Source organism: Cebus imitator, unplaced genomic scaffold, assembly GCF_001604975.1.
Source record: "Cebus imitator isolate Cc_AM_T3 unplaced genomic scaffold, Cebus_imitator-1.0 Scaffold398, whole genome shotgun sequence".
Classification (NCBI taxonomy): domain Eukaryota; kingdom Metazoa; phylum Chordata; class Mammalia; order Primates; family Cebidae; genus Cebus; species Cebus imitator.
Window position 1 is genome coordinate 727,039 of NW_016107713.1, and position 18,131 is coordinate 745,169.

The 18,131-nt window shown below is 31.4% G+C and overlaps 1 protein-coding gene across 7 annotated transcripts in view; it reads right to left on the bottom strand.

The window, feature by feature from the left end:
* The window catches only part of EPHA5 (EPH receptor A5), a 349,250-nt gene that overhangs the window by 84,180 nt on the left and 246,939 nt on the right, over positions 1 to 18,131 (bottom strand). For 4 of the 7 annotated variants that reach the window (XM_017508673.2, XM_017508672.2, XM_017508670.2 and 1 more), the window contains 3 exons: positions 16,170 to 16,294; positions 11,023 to 11,182; positions 1,410 to 1,515 (listed from right to left, as the gene is read on the bottom strand). In XM_017508673.2, coding sequence (XP_017364162.1) covers positions 1,410 to 1,515; positions 11,023 to 11,182; positions 16,170 to 16,294 — 391 coding nt within the window. The remainder of the gene's footprint in view (positions 1 to 1,409; positions 1,516 to 11,022; positions 11,183 to 16,169; positions 16,295 to 18,131) is intronic. The other 3 variants (XM_017508671.2, XM_017508669.2, XM_037731413.1) reach the window with 1 other exon arrangement.

Below are 18,131 nucleotides of genomic sequence, written 5' to 3' on the forward strand. Positions count from 1 at the left end.
AGATGGAGTTTCGCTCTTGTTACCCAGGCTGGAGTGCAATGGCGCGATCTCGGCTCACCGCAACCTCCACCTCCTGGGTTCAGGCAATTCTCCTGCCTCAGCCTCCCGAGTAGCCGGGACTACAGGCACGCGCCACCATAGAAACTACGTATATTCTTAAGAAAACTTCAAACACTAAAATAAATAAGAACCAGAAGAAATAGAATTTTCAGATACAATAAGGGGATGTTCCAAGGAATTTGCAATGTTGTATGAAAATAAACTGCTAACTTCTGTCATTTAAAAATACAGTCATAAATCTTTTCAGAACACAATATGCAGTACATTGAAAAGTGCCCAATTCTGTATATTTATGAGTTGAATAGGTGCTGAAGATTCAACAATAAATGAGTAGAACATAACAAAATTAATATGAATATTGATTTCTGACTTTTTTTGGACCTTATGGTCAGAAATAAATATTTCACTTTCAGTTTTTTTGTCAGAAATAAATATTTCCATGAAGACTTTCATCAAGTTTCTATAATGATCTAACACCAAAATAAATTTTCAAATGGACAGCTAAATATACCTTCTAACAATGGCCTGGATTTTAAAAATACATAAAAATATGTTTGTTGTGGGAAAACAGCATACTCTTGTTTTATTTTCTTTATTTTTGTTTATTCTAATTTATTTTTAGGAAGTTTGATTATTCTCAGTTCAATGACAGGAAACACCTAGAAAAACTCTTGTTAGGACTCTACCTAACAAGAGTTAGGTATAAAATGTAAAATGTGGATATGTAATACATAACATATATTCATGTATCTATTGACATAATAGTCAGTACAATTCACTTCAAATCAGTATAGACTATGATTGATGTATTCAGGTTGAAATCACTTAGAAGCTGAAAACAAAGGCATTCAGTGAAAAGGTTTGGTCATTTTACAAGTGGCTTCTTTGCCAGAATTTCTGCTTTGTGTACATCACCCTGTTAGGATAGAATGCTGGCTAACTAGAATTATGTCTTATTCCTTAAAAATATACTTGGCACAGGCATAACTTTTCCCAAACACCAATTAAACTTGAAGAAGGCAACCATATATACTTTAGAGAGACAAAGAACATTCAGATTAAAAAAAAGCTTGTGTAATATAAAGAGATATAGCTATATTAACCAAATAAATAATAACACATTAATACAACCCTTATAAAACGAGCTTATCTAAAAGAGAAATCGTGTGCTTAAAAACTATCAATAATATGGACAAGACAAGGCTTAGGAATTGCATCATGTATTGAGATTATCTGCTGATATATTGCTTGCCTGATTTGTTTTGGGATGTGCTCAACAGCCAAATGGTCAGATCAAGGTGAGGAAGAGGTCCGCTGCAAAAGTTCAGAATCACAGCTTCCTCTCTTACCTTCCACTGAGGAGGAAGCCGATAACCACTGCCAACAAAATGACTCCCACTGTCACAGACACAGCAATTATAGGAATCTGGCTTTGATCGCTGGATGCTGCAACTGCTGATAGGAGACACAGAAAATGGAGCTTGTGGTTAAAGTGATCACATGCATTCAAAATAAAAGCTGCTTAATAGACAGTAATCAATTCATGATTTAAGCAATTTACCCACACTTGGCTGAGATTTTCCCCTAATATCCTTTCTTATAAGTGTGTAATTGAAAAGCCATCTTTAGTAGAAAATATTTACTTTCCAAATAGAGATTTGAGAGCATCACTAAGTCACTGATTATTTCCTTGTCATCATAAAAAATGAATGCATGTTGTTTGTATAGTATTCATCTAGGGGCCTCAGTTCTGCAAATTAAAATGAAACTTCTTTATCGACCTCAAACACCTTAATCTAAATACAAGATGCTAGGTATATACGATTTGACATTTTTAGAGTTTGTATTCTGCTGTTCTCTAGAAAAAATCTGAGGAACCCAGACAGGACTTTTTTTCCCTATAAACATAGCTTGAAGTCCAAAATAATGTCACTATGACCTCATTGAAATAAAATGTGGTATCACCATTCTGAATACTATTATAAAAACACAATTTAAAGAAGAATATAACCAGTAAGTATATTTCATAAGTAAATTCACCTTTTGGAAAATATCAAGGCAAATATTTAAAAGTAGAGGAACCTATCTTAAGATTGGATACATTTACATCACTTAATTTTTAAATACGAAGATTTAGATTAAATGTTTTATATTTTAGCATAAAATTGCCATCCTAAGAGGAACATGGACATGATTAGGTAGTTGTACTTAAAATAAGAAAATAAATTTAACTTTTGTGCTGATAACTAATCTTGATTAAAATAAAACGCCTATAAGCAAAATAAATTTTACTAATGTTCTTAAGAATCTCTCCATAGAATATCTAGCATGCTTCTTGTTTAATGACATGATCAATTTGTTAACTTCAGAGTAGCACTAGTTCAGCTCCATGGTATCAAATATTGTCACTGAAATTAATAACAACCCATGTTTTGTTTTTCACAACCTCTTACCAGATCTTGGCCTACCACAAGTTTTGGATCTCCAAACACCTCCTTTTCTATTTTAGTCATATTATTCTCTATTCTTTCTAATCAAAACTAAGTGATTCTCTGACCACCCTCTTGCACTGGTCTATTTTCAACTATTTGAGACTAGTATTTAAATCCCAATATTATTAATGGCTGGTTTGAATAAAACTATTATTTGCAATATAATGTGCTCTTACCTTCTCCCTTTTTGCATAATAGTTACAAAAGTTTTATCCTGTTTTCTCCTCTTCTCTGATGCTAAAGTCGGTAGTAAGAAATTTAGTTATTGGCTATAGTATAAACTAGGTAGGAAAAAAACTACGCCCAGAATTGCTAGTACCCTTTCCCCCAAGATCTGCTTTATTAATCTCTAAACTTCGATTATTTCCACCACTGCTTTTTTTTCTCTCTTTCAATTTCTTTTTGGCAGAGTGCACTGTTTCTAGGAAAAAAAAAAAAAAAAAACATGCAGACTGCACTCAAATATTCAATGTTCTTTGAGTAGGCTGCAACTGCTGCTTGAATGCCTTAATCCTCTATTATTAATTTCCTAGTAAAATCATCCCTGTAATGAGTCTTCTTCATTTGCTCTGTATATTAATCCATTCCCACTTCCCACATTTGAGAAATGCTAAACTTTAGGTCTAGCTCTTTCAATGATCTCCGTCTGGGAGAGTTTTGCTGCCTTATAAATTACTCTGCTACTTAAAAACCTTGGTAGATATCACCTTTGGGGGAGGTAAATATTTATATCTAAACTTACTAGGGTTAGTTCAATCCGAATTGGAAAATCGGTCTAACATTTACTATACATATGGGTCAAGAAAATAATTTAACCTTTTAAAGTCACATTTGTATAATCTCCAAATAGGGATAATTTTGCTGGATCATTATATTTCTGCTAAGATAAAGATTATACATGTAATACACTTAGCATAGAGCTTCAACTACTGTCAGCCTTAAATAAATAAATATTATTTATGCTTATAATCTCCTTCTTTGTTTATCATTCTTATATTTCCTATTTGTCAGCATCTTGACAGAGGTATCTGAAACTAGCCTCATCTAAGAATCAACATTTTAAAATTCTCTGTGAAATTTTTTATTCTTCTGCCTTTGAATTCCATGCATGATATGATATTTGCCACATGCAATGAATACTTCTGCATTGAACATACCCTGCACCCCATGTAAGGAGTTTGACTTAGCTGAATGTATACCTTAAACTGAAAACTCTCTTCCTCTTGGTTTCTACGGCATCAGACAAGCTGTTTTTTCTGTCTCTCTATGAAGTTCCGCTTTGTCAGTTCTGTTGGCTTCATATTCTCTTCCCAACAACCATGTCTGAGTGATTCTTCATGAATGCTCACTCCTAATCCTTCTCACTTCTATTTCTGTCTTTTTTTTCCCCTCCCTTTCTTTCTTCCTCTCTCTGATTCTTTCTTCATGGTATTAATTAACAACTATCAGGCTCACAAATTTATATCTCCAACCCTATTTCTCTCCAAAACATCTCTCTATTTTTATAAGAAACTGCTTAACCCTTTATTTGGATTTTATTGTTACATAAAAATCAACATGTTTAAAATTGGCCCTTTCATCACATCAACTCCCAAAGGCATTAACAAAAACACATGTCAACAAATAAACATATCATTAATCAAACCAAAAAAATCAAACTGATTGGATCTCTTTCTGGTTTCTTTAAACTATCACTAAATCTTTCTTAACCTATGCTTGTTCATTAATTATCGAATATTTTTTGTGTTTCTTTTATGTTTCTCCCCATGTGTCACTTATTTTCATCCAATACTCGCCTATTTGATTCAAACCTGTATAATCAAAATGGTGCAATATGGTTCACATCATTTTAAGTGTTCTCTCTGCCTTCTATATGGTCATATCAAATATCCAAAATATAACTTTTATGATGCTTCCTGATAAAAAAAAAACTTTAGAGAGTCCTACTACCTTTGGAAGAAATTCCCAAATGCTCAGTCTAGCATTCAAAAGCCCTTCTGATCTGAGTCTAATAATTATTCCCATTCTTCACGTGCCAGTTTGGGAACTCTCACTCTTCCTTTTAAAGGAAGAGTGAACAATTACTCAGAAATAAGGGTAAAAACAGAGTAAATTCAGATTGGCCAAAACATTAAATTTGAGAAAAAAATAGAAAATTTAGGTAGTGTCAAATTATTCATTGTTAGTAATTTCCAAGACCTAATTAAACAATGTGCTATAATAGTGCACCTCTGTATAGGAAAATATATTGCACTAAAATACTTGCTAATGGCATTCAAAATATTGTAAATATGCTAGGTTAATACATTTTATGAATATAAGTAATGTCAAATCACAAACATTAATATTCCATTTGTTTACCTAATGTCCTCTGAAATCAGATCATTTTTGTATAATAAGCAATTAGGGCCTATTTTGTGAGGAATAATTTAAAGAATATTTATTTTTTCTTTAGAATAATTTAAAGAATATTTGCAATATTTTCTAAGGTCCTTGATGGTTTTAAATATTTTGTTTCATTTGGAGACAAGGTCTCACTCTGTCATCCAGGCTGGAGTACAGTGACACGATGTTGCCTCACTGCAACCTCTGCCACCCGGGATCATGTGATCCTTCCATGTCAGCCTCTCAAGTAGTTGAGACTACCGGTATGCACCACAACGCCGGCGAATTTTTGTGTTTTTTTTGTAAAGAAGGGGTTTCACCAATTAGTCCAGGCTGATCTGTAACTCTGATCTCAAGCAATTCACCCACCTCAGTTTCAGGTTTTAATTATTAAGTGTTTCACATGCATTAATTAATATGTGAGCTATTTCTAATAGAAAATGATTTATCAAGATTTTAAAATTGTTTATTCTTTTGTTTGTCCGAGGGCATCAATTATATCATTAATTATATTAATTCAGAAGAAAATAAATAATTTACAGGGTACTGTCAATGCTTTCATACTTATTGATTTTTTTAGGAGTGAGAAAAATACATTTAGGTCACATAGGAGCTATGGTAATCATGTCAACCTATTGTTAAAATTTTAATCTTCAAAATATGAACCTCCAGCACTTTGGGAGGCCAAGGCAGGTGGATCTCCTGAGGTCAGGAGTCTGAGAAGAGCTTGACGAACATGGAGAAACCCTGACTCTACTAAAAATACAAAATTAACTGGGCACAGTTGTGCCTGCCTGTAATCCCAGATACTTGGGAGGCTGAGGCAGGAGAATCACTTGAACCCAGGAGGCGGAGTTTGCGGTGAGCCAAGGTCCCACCATTGTACCCCAGCCTGGGCAACAAGAGCAAAACTCTGTCTCACAAAAGAAAAAAAAAAAAAAAGAGAGAGAGAGAAAAGAGAGAGAGAAAGAAAAAAAATAAATCTTTGGTTACATGTTTCTCATTTTCCTATGTTTACTAAAAATTAGTTGATTAATGATGCTCTTTTGGAAAAATAGCTGGGAAATGCCATGGGAACACTAAAAAGAAAATATTGAAGTAATGTAACACCCTATGGTGAGAGGTCATCAATTACAAAAATTAATATTATTTAGTAAATAATAATGTTTCTTTTTTTAAAAAGTCATTATACATTTGCATCATTCCTGGAAATTTTAAGGCAGCATATATTGAGAAGCCATATTTTTTTGCCTCACATGCTTCTCACACTCCTGGTTGTAGACCCACATTACATGGATATTCTGTAGACTTTATTGCCTCACCTATATATGTGAAGAGTTCATCATTGAAGGATATTCTGTAGACTTTATTGCCTCACCTATATATGTGAAGAGTTCATCATCTTAAAATAATTATAAGAGCCAGGTTATAAGCCTACAGGTGAAACTGAGAACTTGGGATCTTTCGCTCCCAGCAATAGGTATCTATATACTTTCTTAATCTGAGTAACTTAATCAAAGGCATAATATTTGATAAATAAGTATGTAGGAATCAGTGGAAACATTAAAAACATTATGATAGGCATATGTTGAACATCATTAGCTAACAGTGATTTTCAAAATAATGAGATATCACTAGTCACTTACTCAAAATGACTAACAAATAAGTAAATAAATAATGATGACTCCAAATACTGACAAGGAATTTTAGTATTAAAGAACCCAGATCATTCTTCCACTGCAGGTGGGAATGGAAAATGGTACAGCAATTTTGGAAAACATGTTTGCAGTTTCTTATGAAATAAAATATACAATTACCGCACAATTCAGTATTGTACTTTGGAAACTTATCCTAGAGAAATAAAAACGTTGACACAAAAATCTGTATGCAAATGTTTATAGTATCTTTATGTTTAATAGCAAAAACTATAATTAGCTCTGACATCCTTCAACAGATTAATGGAGGTTAAACACATTTTGGCACATACATATTATGGAATATTATTCAGTTAATAAAAATTAACAAACTCTATACACACCACAATCTGGATGAATCTGCAGGGAATTATGCTAAATGAAAAAAGCCAATTCCAAACTAAAAAGTCACATACTGCCTGTTTCTATTTACAAAATATTTTTGAAATGTGAAAACCTGATACATGAATGGCAGATTAATGATTTCAAGGGCTTACTGATGCCACAACATTTGCTCTTAAAGGCATTGGGTGTGGTTATAAAAGGTCAACACAAGGGATCTTTATGATGTTGGCGTTGTTTGGTAGCTTGAGGTCTGTTGTAGATACACAAACCTGTACAAGTGACCAAATAGCATAGAATCTAATATACATTCCATATACAAAGGAATACAAGGAAATAGGATTAAGATCTGTGGATTGACATTATCAATGTCAGTGTTCTGGTTGTAATATTATACTATGGTTCTGTAAAATATTACCATGGGGAAAACTAAATAAAGTGTGTAAGAGTGCTCTGTATTGCTATTACCCTTGCATGTAAATTCACAGTTATCTCAATACAACTTTTAATAAAAAACACAATAAAATGTGGCACATATACACCATGGAATACTATGCAGCCATAAAAATGGATGAGTTCATGTCCTTTGCAGGGACATGGATGAAGCTGGAAACCATCATTCTCAGCAAACTGACGCAAGAATAAAAAACCAAAGGCTGCATGTTCTCACTCATAAGTGGGTGTTGAACAATGAGAACACATGGACACAGGGAGGGGAACATCATACACCAGGGCCTCTCAGGGGGGTGGTGGGCTAGAGGAGGGATAGAAGGGGGGAAAAAAAGAAGAAGATAAAAAAGCCCAATATCATTATTCCAGGATTTAGGTTACACAGATTTGAGACAAATAGGTAAGAGTTGGATAAAAGGAAGTGATGCATTTTATAAAATTAGAAGAATCACAAATGTGATTCATAAATCTCGAACATGTAGAGGTTAGGATAGATGCATTGACAGTTTCAAAGCTTCAAGATAAAACATGTTAAAAGAAACAAGAGAAGGAGTTAAAAAGTTTTGCTGAATGGTTTTATTAATGGTAAGTTTATTTGTTAATGTGTTTTTCTGTCACGGCTGCGGAGAGCAGGGATAATGTAAGAAATCAGCACAATAAAATTAAAATGAAGAGCATAACAGTTACAACATATAAACTATAGCTTGGCAGAGAAAGAGTAATTGGAGGTTTTCTACTCAAATCTTCACATTAAATAGTTTTTCTAAAAAAACAGTTTTACATTCCTGTTTGTAATACTATTTGTATTTTGTTTCAGGGCTATATTTTGAGTTACAAGAATGTGTCAATGAAAAATGAAAGCCGTCATAACATTTTAACTTTTCGTTGACAAATGACTGAAATGTAATATAAATTAGTAAATAATACATTATATTAAGAAAGCAAATCATAAAAAGGTGTCAACATTTCATTATTTGTATCATCATTATGAATTGAACAGGCAATTGGAAAATTCTTTTTAAAAATCATACTCAAGTAAATTGTAAAATAATTTCCTTTTCTTACAAATCTGACTGATAAAATAGATTTTTCTTAGCACGAATAGCTCGGTAAAGCCAGAACTTTTAACTATCACTTACCAAATAAAAAATCACTGATAGCTTAAAGAGGAAAAACGCAAATTATTTATTGCATGTTTACCATAATTACTGTATTCAAGTATTTGAAGACCTTGCTGGGGAAATAATAAATATACATAAAGAACAAAATTATGATATGAAGTAAATAATTGCCCAGTAAAATAATTAATGTGATTACAGAAAATACTACAAATGAAACGGTTTTCATTTGACAATACAAAAGTTCTGAAAAAAAATATTATTTTAATCATTATTGTGTATCTTCTTTGATTCTTTATTACAAAATATGCCTTGAGAAAGAAGGGATTATGCCTTAGAATTATTTGAGTCACATATAGCATCTAGTGTTAAAAAAACAAACAAATCTTTGATGGCTAGAAATTAAAATAAAATTAAAAAAATAAGTAAAACTATTATTCTAAAATACCTTTCAAAACAAATATTCCATATTTCAAAATTAAATACAGTATGTTATTTTTGTATAGAGAGAAGTTTCCACGTGTTACTCATGTTGATTTCCTCAGGACCTAGCAAAGCCTAATATGTTATAAGAGTTCAATATATTCTTGTTGAATTATATTCAGAAAATATTAAACATAAAGATTAAAAGGGACTTAATATCTAATAGATACTGTCTACAAACAATAAACTCATTCTTTAAAAAGCTTGTAAGTATATGTACACATATATGAGTAAAAATAAGATTTTACTCTAGTAGCTAGGAGGCAGTATGATCTTAAAATATTTTCATTTGCTATTAAAAATAATGTTACAATCTAGTAATAAAAATATTAGTGGTTGATATTTCTTTTTCTCTAGAAATTATATGGGAGAAATGTTCAAAGTAGCTCATTTCAGGTAAAACTTTGTAAAAATATACCAGAAGTGATTAACTATTAGTCCCCTAAGTCATCTCATTGAGTTTTGGTAAGCCTGACAGCTACTATTTAACACATATGTAAATGATAGAATGTTGAAAAGTCCGAAGCAAAACTAGTTGCTGAACATGCCAACATCCTAAAACTGAGTAGAATTTTACAGTTTTTTTTAAATGGGATTTTTCATTTGCATAGTTATCAAAGCACTCAGGCTTATTTTGAGATTTCATATATGGCTTGTTACCAGAGTTGGTAGACCACATAAGCAGCATTTATTACTAATTGTACCTAAACAGAATCAAGTCTTGTTAAGATGACTAGCTTATATAACATGCCTTTCTTCCTAAATCCATTTCAGTTTCAAGGTGCAAGATTAAATAATCCATTGCCAATATGATGAGAATTTTCAGACTAATATAATATGTTCCTTTTAAATCCAGTAAGAAAATTTTCTAATAGCTTTAGAAGTTCAAATTTCAGTAGCCTCAATTAAACTTCAGTTATAGATTTTCCTTTGTGTAAAAGAACAAATTTATCATTTATTACAATGGCACTCTTTTCTGTATAAAATTCAGTGAAACAACATTTAGAAAGCTATTTTTAAGGAATAAAAATAATGTTTAAATAATTCAGTAAAATAATGCTTTAAAAAGAAGTAAATACTAATTTTCAAAAGGGTCATATACAGTTTCAATCACATTTTAATTTAATAGCTCTTCTGATTCTTATAAAGTGGATTCATAACTAAATTATAATTTTGTTGATTTTTAAAAAAAAATATGCAATTATTTTCTTTATTTTAAAATAACTAATTATTATGTAACTTGGCTTAAAGCAAATACACACATACACAGACACTCATATACGCTTCTGACATTCACAATACTGTGTATTTCTTCACAAAAAAAAAGCTTTAATGACATCTATTGCTATCTTCAAATTCTTCCTTCTATGTGTTTCGGACAAGCAAGTAATATAGATATTTTTTTGAAATTAAAGGAAAATGTTTCACACTATTAATAGGGGAAAAAGGTGATAGAAAAATGGTGTTGCAAAAAATCTCCCGGATTCTCCACTTAAAGACAGTGCCAGAAACTTAATCTTTTTTATGAGATCAGATTGGTTCCTGAAAGCACCATTTTCTTACTAAACTCAATGCTAAAGAAAGCTCCCTGCGGAATTTTCATAGAAAGACTAAGACTAGTAGCCTAGTTCAAAAAAAAAACTAAAAAAAAAAAAAAAAAAAAAAAAAAAAAAAAAAAAAAAAAAAAAGGCAATAATTCAATAAAGTATGGCAGCAGTGGAAAGAAAGGCTCTAAAAGCAAGTTTAAACATTTTTAAAGTATCTCCTGATATACCATCTCCCAGAAGACTGAATGCAATGAGGAGCAGGGACTAACGTGTTAACCCGCCAACCTACCATAATAGCATGACAGATGCTTCCTACCTGAAGGGGTCATGCCTGGGAGAGAGAGAGAGGGAGAAGGAGACTGACAGAATGCCCAGGGAGGGTATTGATCCACTGACTCTTTTCTGGTAACCATTACCGAGACATGAGTTGACAGTAATTAAAATGACTTACACACTGGGGTGGTTTCAAACTCAAATCTTCGACTGAAGACACCATAGCCTGCTGCTGTACGTGCTCGAATTTGGAAGACATAAACTGAAGCTGGTTTCAAGCCCTCTGCAGTAATTGTCGTCTCTTTAGATTTGATTATTGTGTAGCTGGTCTCTTGGTCCTTGGGATGCACATGCACATACGATAAAAAAAAAAAGGCAGCATATCAATTACTAATGATAGCAAAATTTAGAATCACAGATCAGAAAATAAATCAGAAACCAATGGACTCTATTAGTACAAAGATAATATGTTAGAAAAAAAATCTTACACAACCTAGGTGTGCTATTTACCTAGAATATTGACGTTTTTTCTAGAACTCAGGGTGGTGGGTGATACACTGTCCACCCATCTAGAATACTTGCCTTTGGCAGTAATAAATTTGTAAAACTTTGAAATGATGTTGTAGGAGATTGATTATTTTACAGACTCTATTTTAGTATTGTTATTTGTGTGCTTTTTTGCCTCTGATATAGTTTATTAGAGCATAATTAACATCCTGCCTATTCACATAGAAAGTTAACAATATCTCCCATTCTGTGAGATAAGACTTATACAACTCTTTAGTGAATTTGATTTCTAATTGTATTTAGATCTTAGGTAAGAAATTAGTACTTCACTGGTGAAATTTAATTTTAATTCACTAAGTCTAAATAGAGAGCATTAAAGAAAAAATGCAAATAAGCAAGGCATTTTTATTTCTCTTTGAAAATATTCTTTTTTTGGGGGGTAAGTAGTTAATGGAGTAGGAAAACAAAATACTGGAAAGATAGTTTTGGGAACTGAAACAAATAGGAGCTGTTTCTATTTTGATGGTCACAAAAGTTTAAACCCTTCATTCTCTCTCTGAAGTTTCCACACCAACTTTAGCATGAATCCTGAAATTGCATGCTAAAATATAGCAGGTTCATTTCAGTTTCCTTATCAGTAAAACTGGGGTAGAGATTTGCCTGGGTCTCCTCACAGAGATGTTGCAAAAATGAAACAGGTAATGTATGTGAAGACATTTAATAAACTATAATAGATGTTTTAATTTTCACAATTATTTTAAATATTTTGTAACTCTTTCAAATATGACATGTCAAAGTAGACTACCACTAATAATACTATCTAAAATATACAACCTATAAACATTTTTCTTTTAAAGCAATCTACCATTTTTCTTGTAATATATTTAAATATATAAAATTATCTTAAAGTTAAGTAGATTCAAAATTCTCTCCAAATCGGCATGGTATAATTTGTAAAGCAAATATCACATTTTCTGACTCATCTTAGGCAAATGATAGATCTTTAATTTTTTAAACCATGAATTAATTTAAGTATCTAAACTTTAATGTATTTAGAAAATTTTATTAAAGTTGAGCAAAAGATTCAAAGTAGGTAATTAAATCGTATAAAACTTTACCTAATAATACCAGTACATTTCTTCATTGGCAAACATGTATCGCTCTTCTATTATCCACTCTATTACCCCTTCTGTATGCTAGGATCATTGCGGTAAAAAGCAAACAATTTCTTGATGTATTCCTTTTAACAATTGTAAACAGCTTCTGTAAACTATAAGAGTTACTAATTTTTCTGAGAATGCACAGGTTTTTGACAGAATAAACCTGATAACATTATTTGTTATTTATCATATTGTTGAAAAATATTATTTCTCCATATTATTTAAAAGTACTATTTCTCAATAATATTCTACTTTCCAGTTTGGCGATGATTGCTATACTCTCGGTAAATAAAAGTTAAATGTCTGTTGGCTGATATTTAAAGAAAATTTAATGTGTTGAAAAAATCTAGTCAAAATTTAAGTGTGAAATTGTTATGGACTTTAAATAATTATCATTTTTACATAAAAGGATTAACGTTTGTAATATAAAAAATTTGACAGATGACATCAATGACAGCATTATAATTTCAGCCATATTAAGTAGATGAGAAAATGTGGGTACACAACTCTGAACCTGCTTTTTCTTCCTTACAATGGAGATAAAATTATTTATCACAAATGTTGAAAGGAGACAGAGACAGAGATCATACATTTACCACCAAGTACAATCCCTAGGAAATAGGTTCTACTTGGAATTGATTACTCTTAACTCTGTAGCATGACGGTAAATTCTCCCATTGAAAAGTAGAAAAAACAAAACAACTTTTAAAAGCTTACGTAGTTGTAAATCCTAACTATTGAAGGCACTAATGAATGCATTTTGTAAAAATATTATAAATTGACAGTTTTTGCCAAAAGGAAAAAATTTACAAGGAAAGTGGAATGCTGCTTCTTGAAATAATGTATGATCTAATATCAATTGCACAACATTGCACAATATTCTGTCTGATTTAACAATTAACATTATGTACATCTCAGTTATTCCTTAGCTAGAGTTTAATTGTACACTATCTCTCTCTGAATTAGCCCTACATATGTTATTAAAGATAATTTAGCAAAGCATATTATCTAGTGGATCAAAACGAATGTATATACATTGTGAATCATCTAAGTGTCTTCCAACATTTAATTCTGTTTCATTCCTTCAAATTACTCTCATATTGTAGTTTTCTACACATCACAAAGTTTATGTAAAGATCTTCAACACCCACAATTGCCTGGCTGCCAAGTCCTTGGTTAGGGCAGTGCCTTTTTCTGCCTTCGTGCCCCAGCTGAGCAAATGAGCTACATTCCCCAGCTGCTTAGCAAACACTGTTCACATGCAGTGATGGGAGGGCCTCAGCAGAAGGAGCCAGCTGGCAAACACTCTGCCAAGGGGCAGCTTCCCTTTGCCTCTGCCTTTAATTAAGAAATGGCAGTGGGCCCATCATCACGTGGGAGCAGAGAAGCCCAATGACCTCTATTAGAGCAGGGCAATCAGAGGCAGAAATGCCAGCTGGCAAATGCATGTGCCCTGGAAAGCTCTGCCACCTGTGTCTGGCCAAAAGCCATCCAGTAAAATGGTGGTGTCATTCTGAAAGCTCAAAATCACTCTGAAAACCTATCAGAACCCCTACCTGAATAGATGATATAAAAGCTCATAATCCTTTTTTAATAAATGAAAGTCTTTTTTAAAAACTTTATAGGTATAATGTTGATATCCAAAATAAATTAATCACTTCCACCAATATATTATATAAGGATTTTGCTGCTTTTAATGAATGTAAATAGGCAAACTATAATTAATTCATTGAAAATCTGTATAGAAACATTTTTTCCCAGGTAATTTTTTCTTAATTTGAGTTGTGTAGATAACATAATGGATTAGTACAGCATTAAATATGAACTATTAAACGTAAGACAAAATCATACTGAAATAAATGTAATTCAAATAGAAATCAAACTATAAAGAAAATAATATCACAATATTGGTAAAACTCAGTAGAAGTAATATTTAATAGAAATTCCTTCCCACCACTTGTTGAGTAATTCTTTGTTCTAAGAGAAGCAGCAACTTTAAAAAAAATAAATAAATTTGTGTTACTATTGAATATTACATATATAATGAAACTATTGCATATGCTGGGAAGTGATCATAAAAATAATCAAAGGTTATTCATAAGGGGAAAAAAAAGGATGTTTCCCTCAAGGACAAAAAAGAAAGCCAGCCATTAGTCCAGCTAGTTGATTCAGAGATAAAAGAAAATGTAAGTACTTGTTAAATTTTTAGTCTTCCTGCTGTTAACCCTTATTGCATCTAGATGTATATAGTCAAATACACAGTTTTGGTGTCTGCATGTTTTAAAATTCTGTTTTGCATTTTATCTTCTTTTAAAATCAACTTTAATCATAATGAAATGCTCACAGCAGAATTCAGCCATGTGTTAATATATATTTATATAACTCTACATAGCTTTGCATCAATACGCATAACAAAGGTTACAAAAACTTGAATAAGAAACATAAACTTTAATTTTACAAATTTTTTTTTTGGATATAGACTATGTTTAAATTGCAGATCTCTGGAATTTGCAATGCTGTTTTTCACTACTAATCTCAGAGGAACAGTAATCAGTGAGAAATTTTAATGTCACTATATTCCACTCAATTAGACTTTTATTGACAATAAACAGTGTTAACCATATCCCAACATAACTTTGTCTCAGTGGTATTATCTAAGAGTATTCTTGTTATTTGATAACCCATTTTTGTTATCAAATAATGTATTTATTATCTGTTTTTGAAATACAAGTGTCAACATTTGTGTTTCCTAATGATATGATAGTAGTATGTAATACTAACAGTAAGTTATTCCTAGAAAGACGACTATTTAAAAAATAATTGACTATTCATCTACTAATAAAATCAATATATAAACATTGTAAATCACAGAGGAATGGGGCAGAAGTGGTAGGAAGACTCATGGTGGCTACGTACCTAAGCCACATACTCCAGCCTAGTTTTAGAAATTATAAGCTTTTTCAGTTTTCATCTGTATGACCCCTTCATTTATAGCTCACTTGGATATGAATTCAGAAAAGAGGAAAAGAGTTTATTACAACCTTTAGACCTCAATAACTATTATGGTAAAATGCATAAAAGTTGCTATAAGAGACTCAGAGAACAAGAGGATGTCAAGAAAATATAGGGAATGTGAAGTATAGATATTTTATTTTTTACCTGAAATTTAAGCATAAAGTTTACACTACAGTGCCAGATGTTTGCTTAGAATATTTAAAAATTGTATGTGATATATGTGTTTCATCTTTCATATCTCCATAACAGTATAGGTGTTATGTTGAGTTACTGGACGTAAGCACACATGATTTCTCTGTTAGCACACTGCAGTCACTACTGAAAGTCTACAGCTTAAGTATTTATAACACTTTCAAATGTCCTATGACTTCATCTTTTAATGCTGTGAAACTCCGTTAAGCCGATATTAGACTATACGGCAGTATCTAGGCAGGGTAAACTATTTGGCAGCAGCACAACATGAAAAAAGAGCTCCCTGTACACTTCTAGCCTCCATAATTATGACTGAAGAATCAATTGTCATTGATTTATACGTAAAAATGCAGCATACTCTTTACAAATTGGATAATTGCAGTTGCTAAAATGAAAAAAAAAAAAAAAGAAAGAAAGAAAGCGAGGACATTTTCTATTCTGTTAGTCTTACCTTTTCAAAATACTTGATTTCATACTCCAGGATGATTCCATTGGGGCGATCTGGCTCTTGCCAAGACAAAGAGATACTGTTTTTTCCAATCTTTCCTTTTTTCACATTGGTAACTGGAGAGGGAGCTGCAAAATATTTAAATAAAGAGCAGTGTGATTAATAAGGCCTTAAAATTAAACCTGTTCTGGGTTTAACATTTTCAAACGTCCTATGACTTCATCTTTTAATGCTGTGAAACTCCGTTAAGCCAATATTAGACTATATGGCAGTATCTAGGCAGGATAAACTATTTGGCAGCAGCAGAATATGAAAAAAGAGCTCCCTGTACACTTCTAGCCTCCATAATTATGACTGAAGAATCGATTGTCTTTGATTTATAGATAAAATTGCATAATATATATTGTATACATGCATATAATATATGTATAATAATATAAAATTGTATTATATATATTGGCATTTTGAGAATGTAGAATTATAAAAAAAATTCCAATTAAATTTTAGTTTCTCTATATAAGGCTTAAAGATTCTGAAGATTTTTTACAAATATAAATCAGCTAAATATCCTCAGGATTTTTTTCATAATAAAACTGTAGTCTATATTTTCTCCATGTAGTTTAGAAACATAAATTATTTTATTTTATATTTTATAAAGACATTCCTGATAACCTTATGTATCCTCTAAATTTCTAAAATGTATGAACTCTGTATGACATATCCCATTATGTTAATACATGATTATATTACCACATTTGCACAACACAAACTTTTGTTATTTATTATTTTTGAAATTAATGGATCCTAAAATTATTAATAAATTTGGATATTAAACATGGGCAGGTTCCTAAAGAAACATGCCACCAAAGATATGGTACACTTTAAATAATAGCAAATAAAATGAACATTTTCTGTCATTTTCATTTTTCCCAAATATTTCATTAGAAATCATAATCACTTCTGGTGATCATCGCAATTTGCTATAGTTTCTATCAAACCTCTACTTGTCTAATGAAAATAGAAATTATATATCTGCTATTTTGGATATGTCTGGATATTTTGAGTTCACAAAACATCTGAATATTTGAGTCAAAGTTCTTTTTATCAATCTGCTGATATTTGTATAGGCATGTCTACAAGACATGGCAACATAGAAGAGTAAGCTATGAGTCCCCTAGCTCACTGTAGTGTTTATCAAAAAATACTAGCATTACTGAAATAGAAACAACAGAGGATTAAGGAAGACAATGAGATTTTGAATATATTTTGTTAAGTAGTGAATATCTTTATGAATCATGAATTATGCCCAATTTCCCATTATCACTACATAGTTATTGCTTTACACAACAGTAAAGAACCCAGAGAAAGACTTAAGTCTTCAAAGTTCTTTACTCACTTTACTATAGTAGAATCTTTTTTTAAAAAAATGTATCTATTTCTTATAGATGTCAGTTTTTACTTAATAAATTGATGGTATTACCACCTTACTTTTCATACATTATGTTTAATATGTATGCTCCATAAAGGCAGGAATTGATTTGGTTTAGTTCACTGATGTATTTCTAAGATGAGAAAATTGTTTAGCACATAGAAATTCAATAAATATTTGTTGAATGAATGGATGGATGAATGAATGATTGGCAAATGCATATATAATTATATATTATTCAAAACCAAATTGATCTCATCATAGGTGCACATACTAGGATAATATTAGTTTGGGATTTGTGCTTCATTTTAAAACTTAATCAGTTCTTAAAAAAAAAATCAATCTTTTGTGGTAAAGACAACAAATAAATACCAAAACAGACACAATCAGCCTAAAGTAGAATACGTTGTTATTTACTTACATTCATCAAAGTTAAGCATAAATTATTTCTTTTTCAAACACTTAGTTAACAAACACCAGTGTTTTGCAAGCTCAGTTCAGTAGCTAAAACTATGCTTTAAAATACTGGCTTAGAA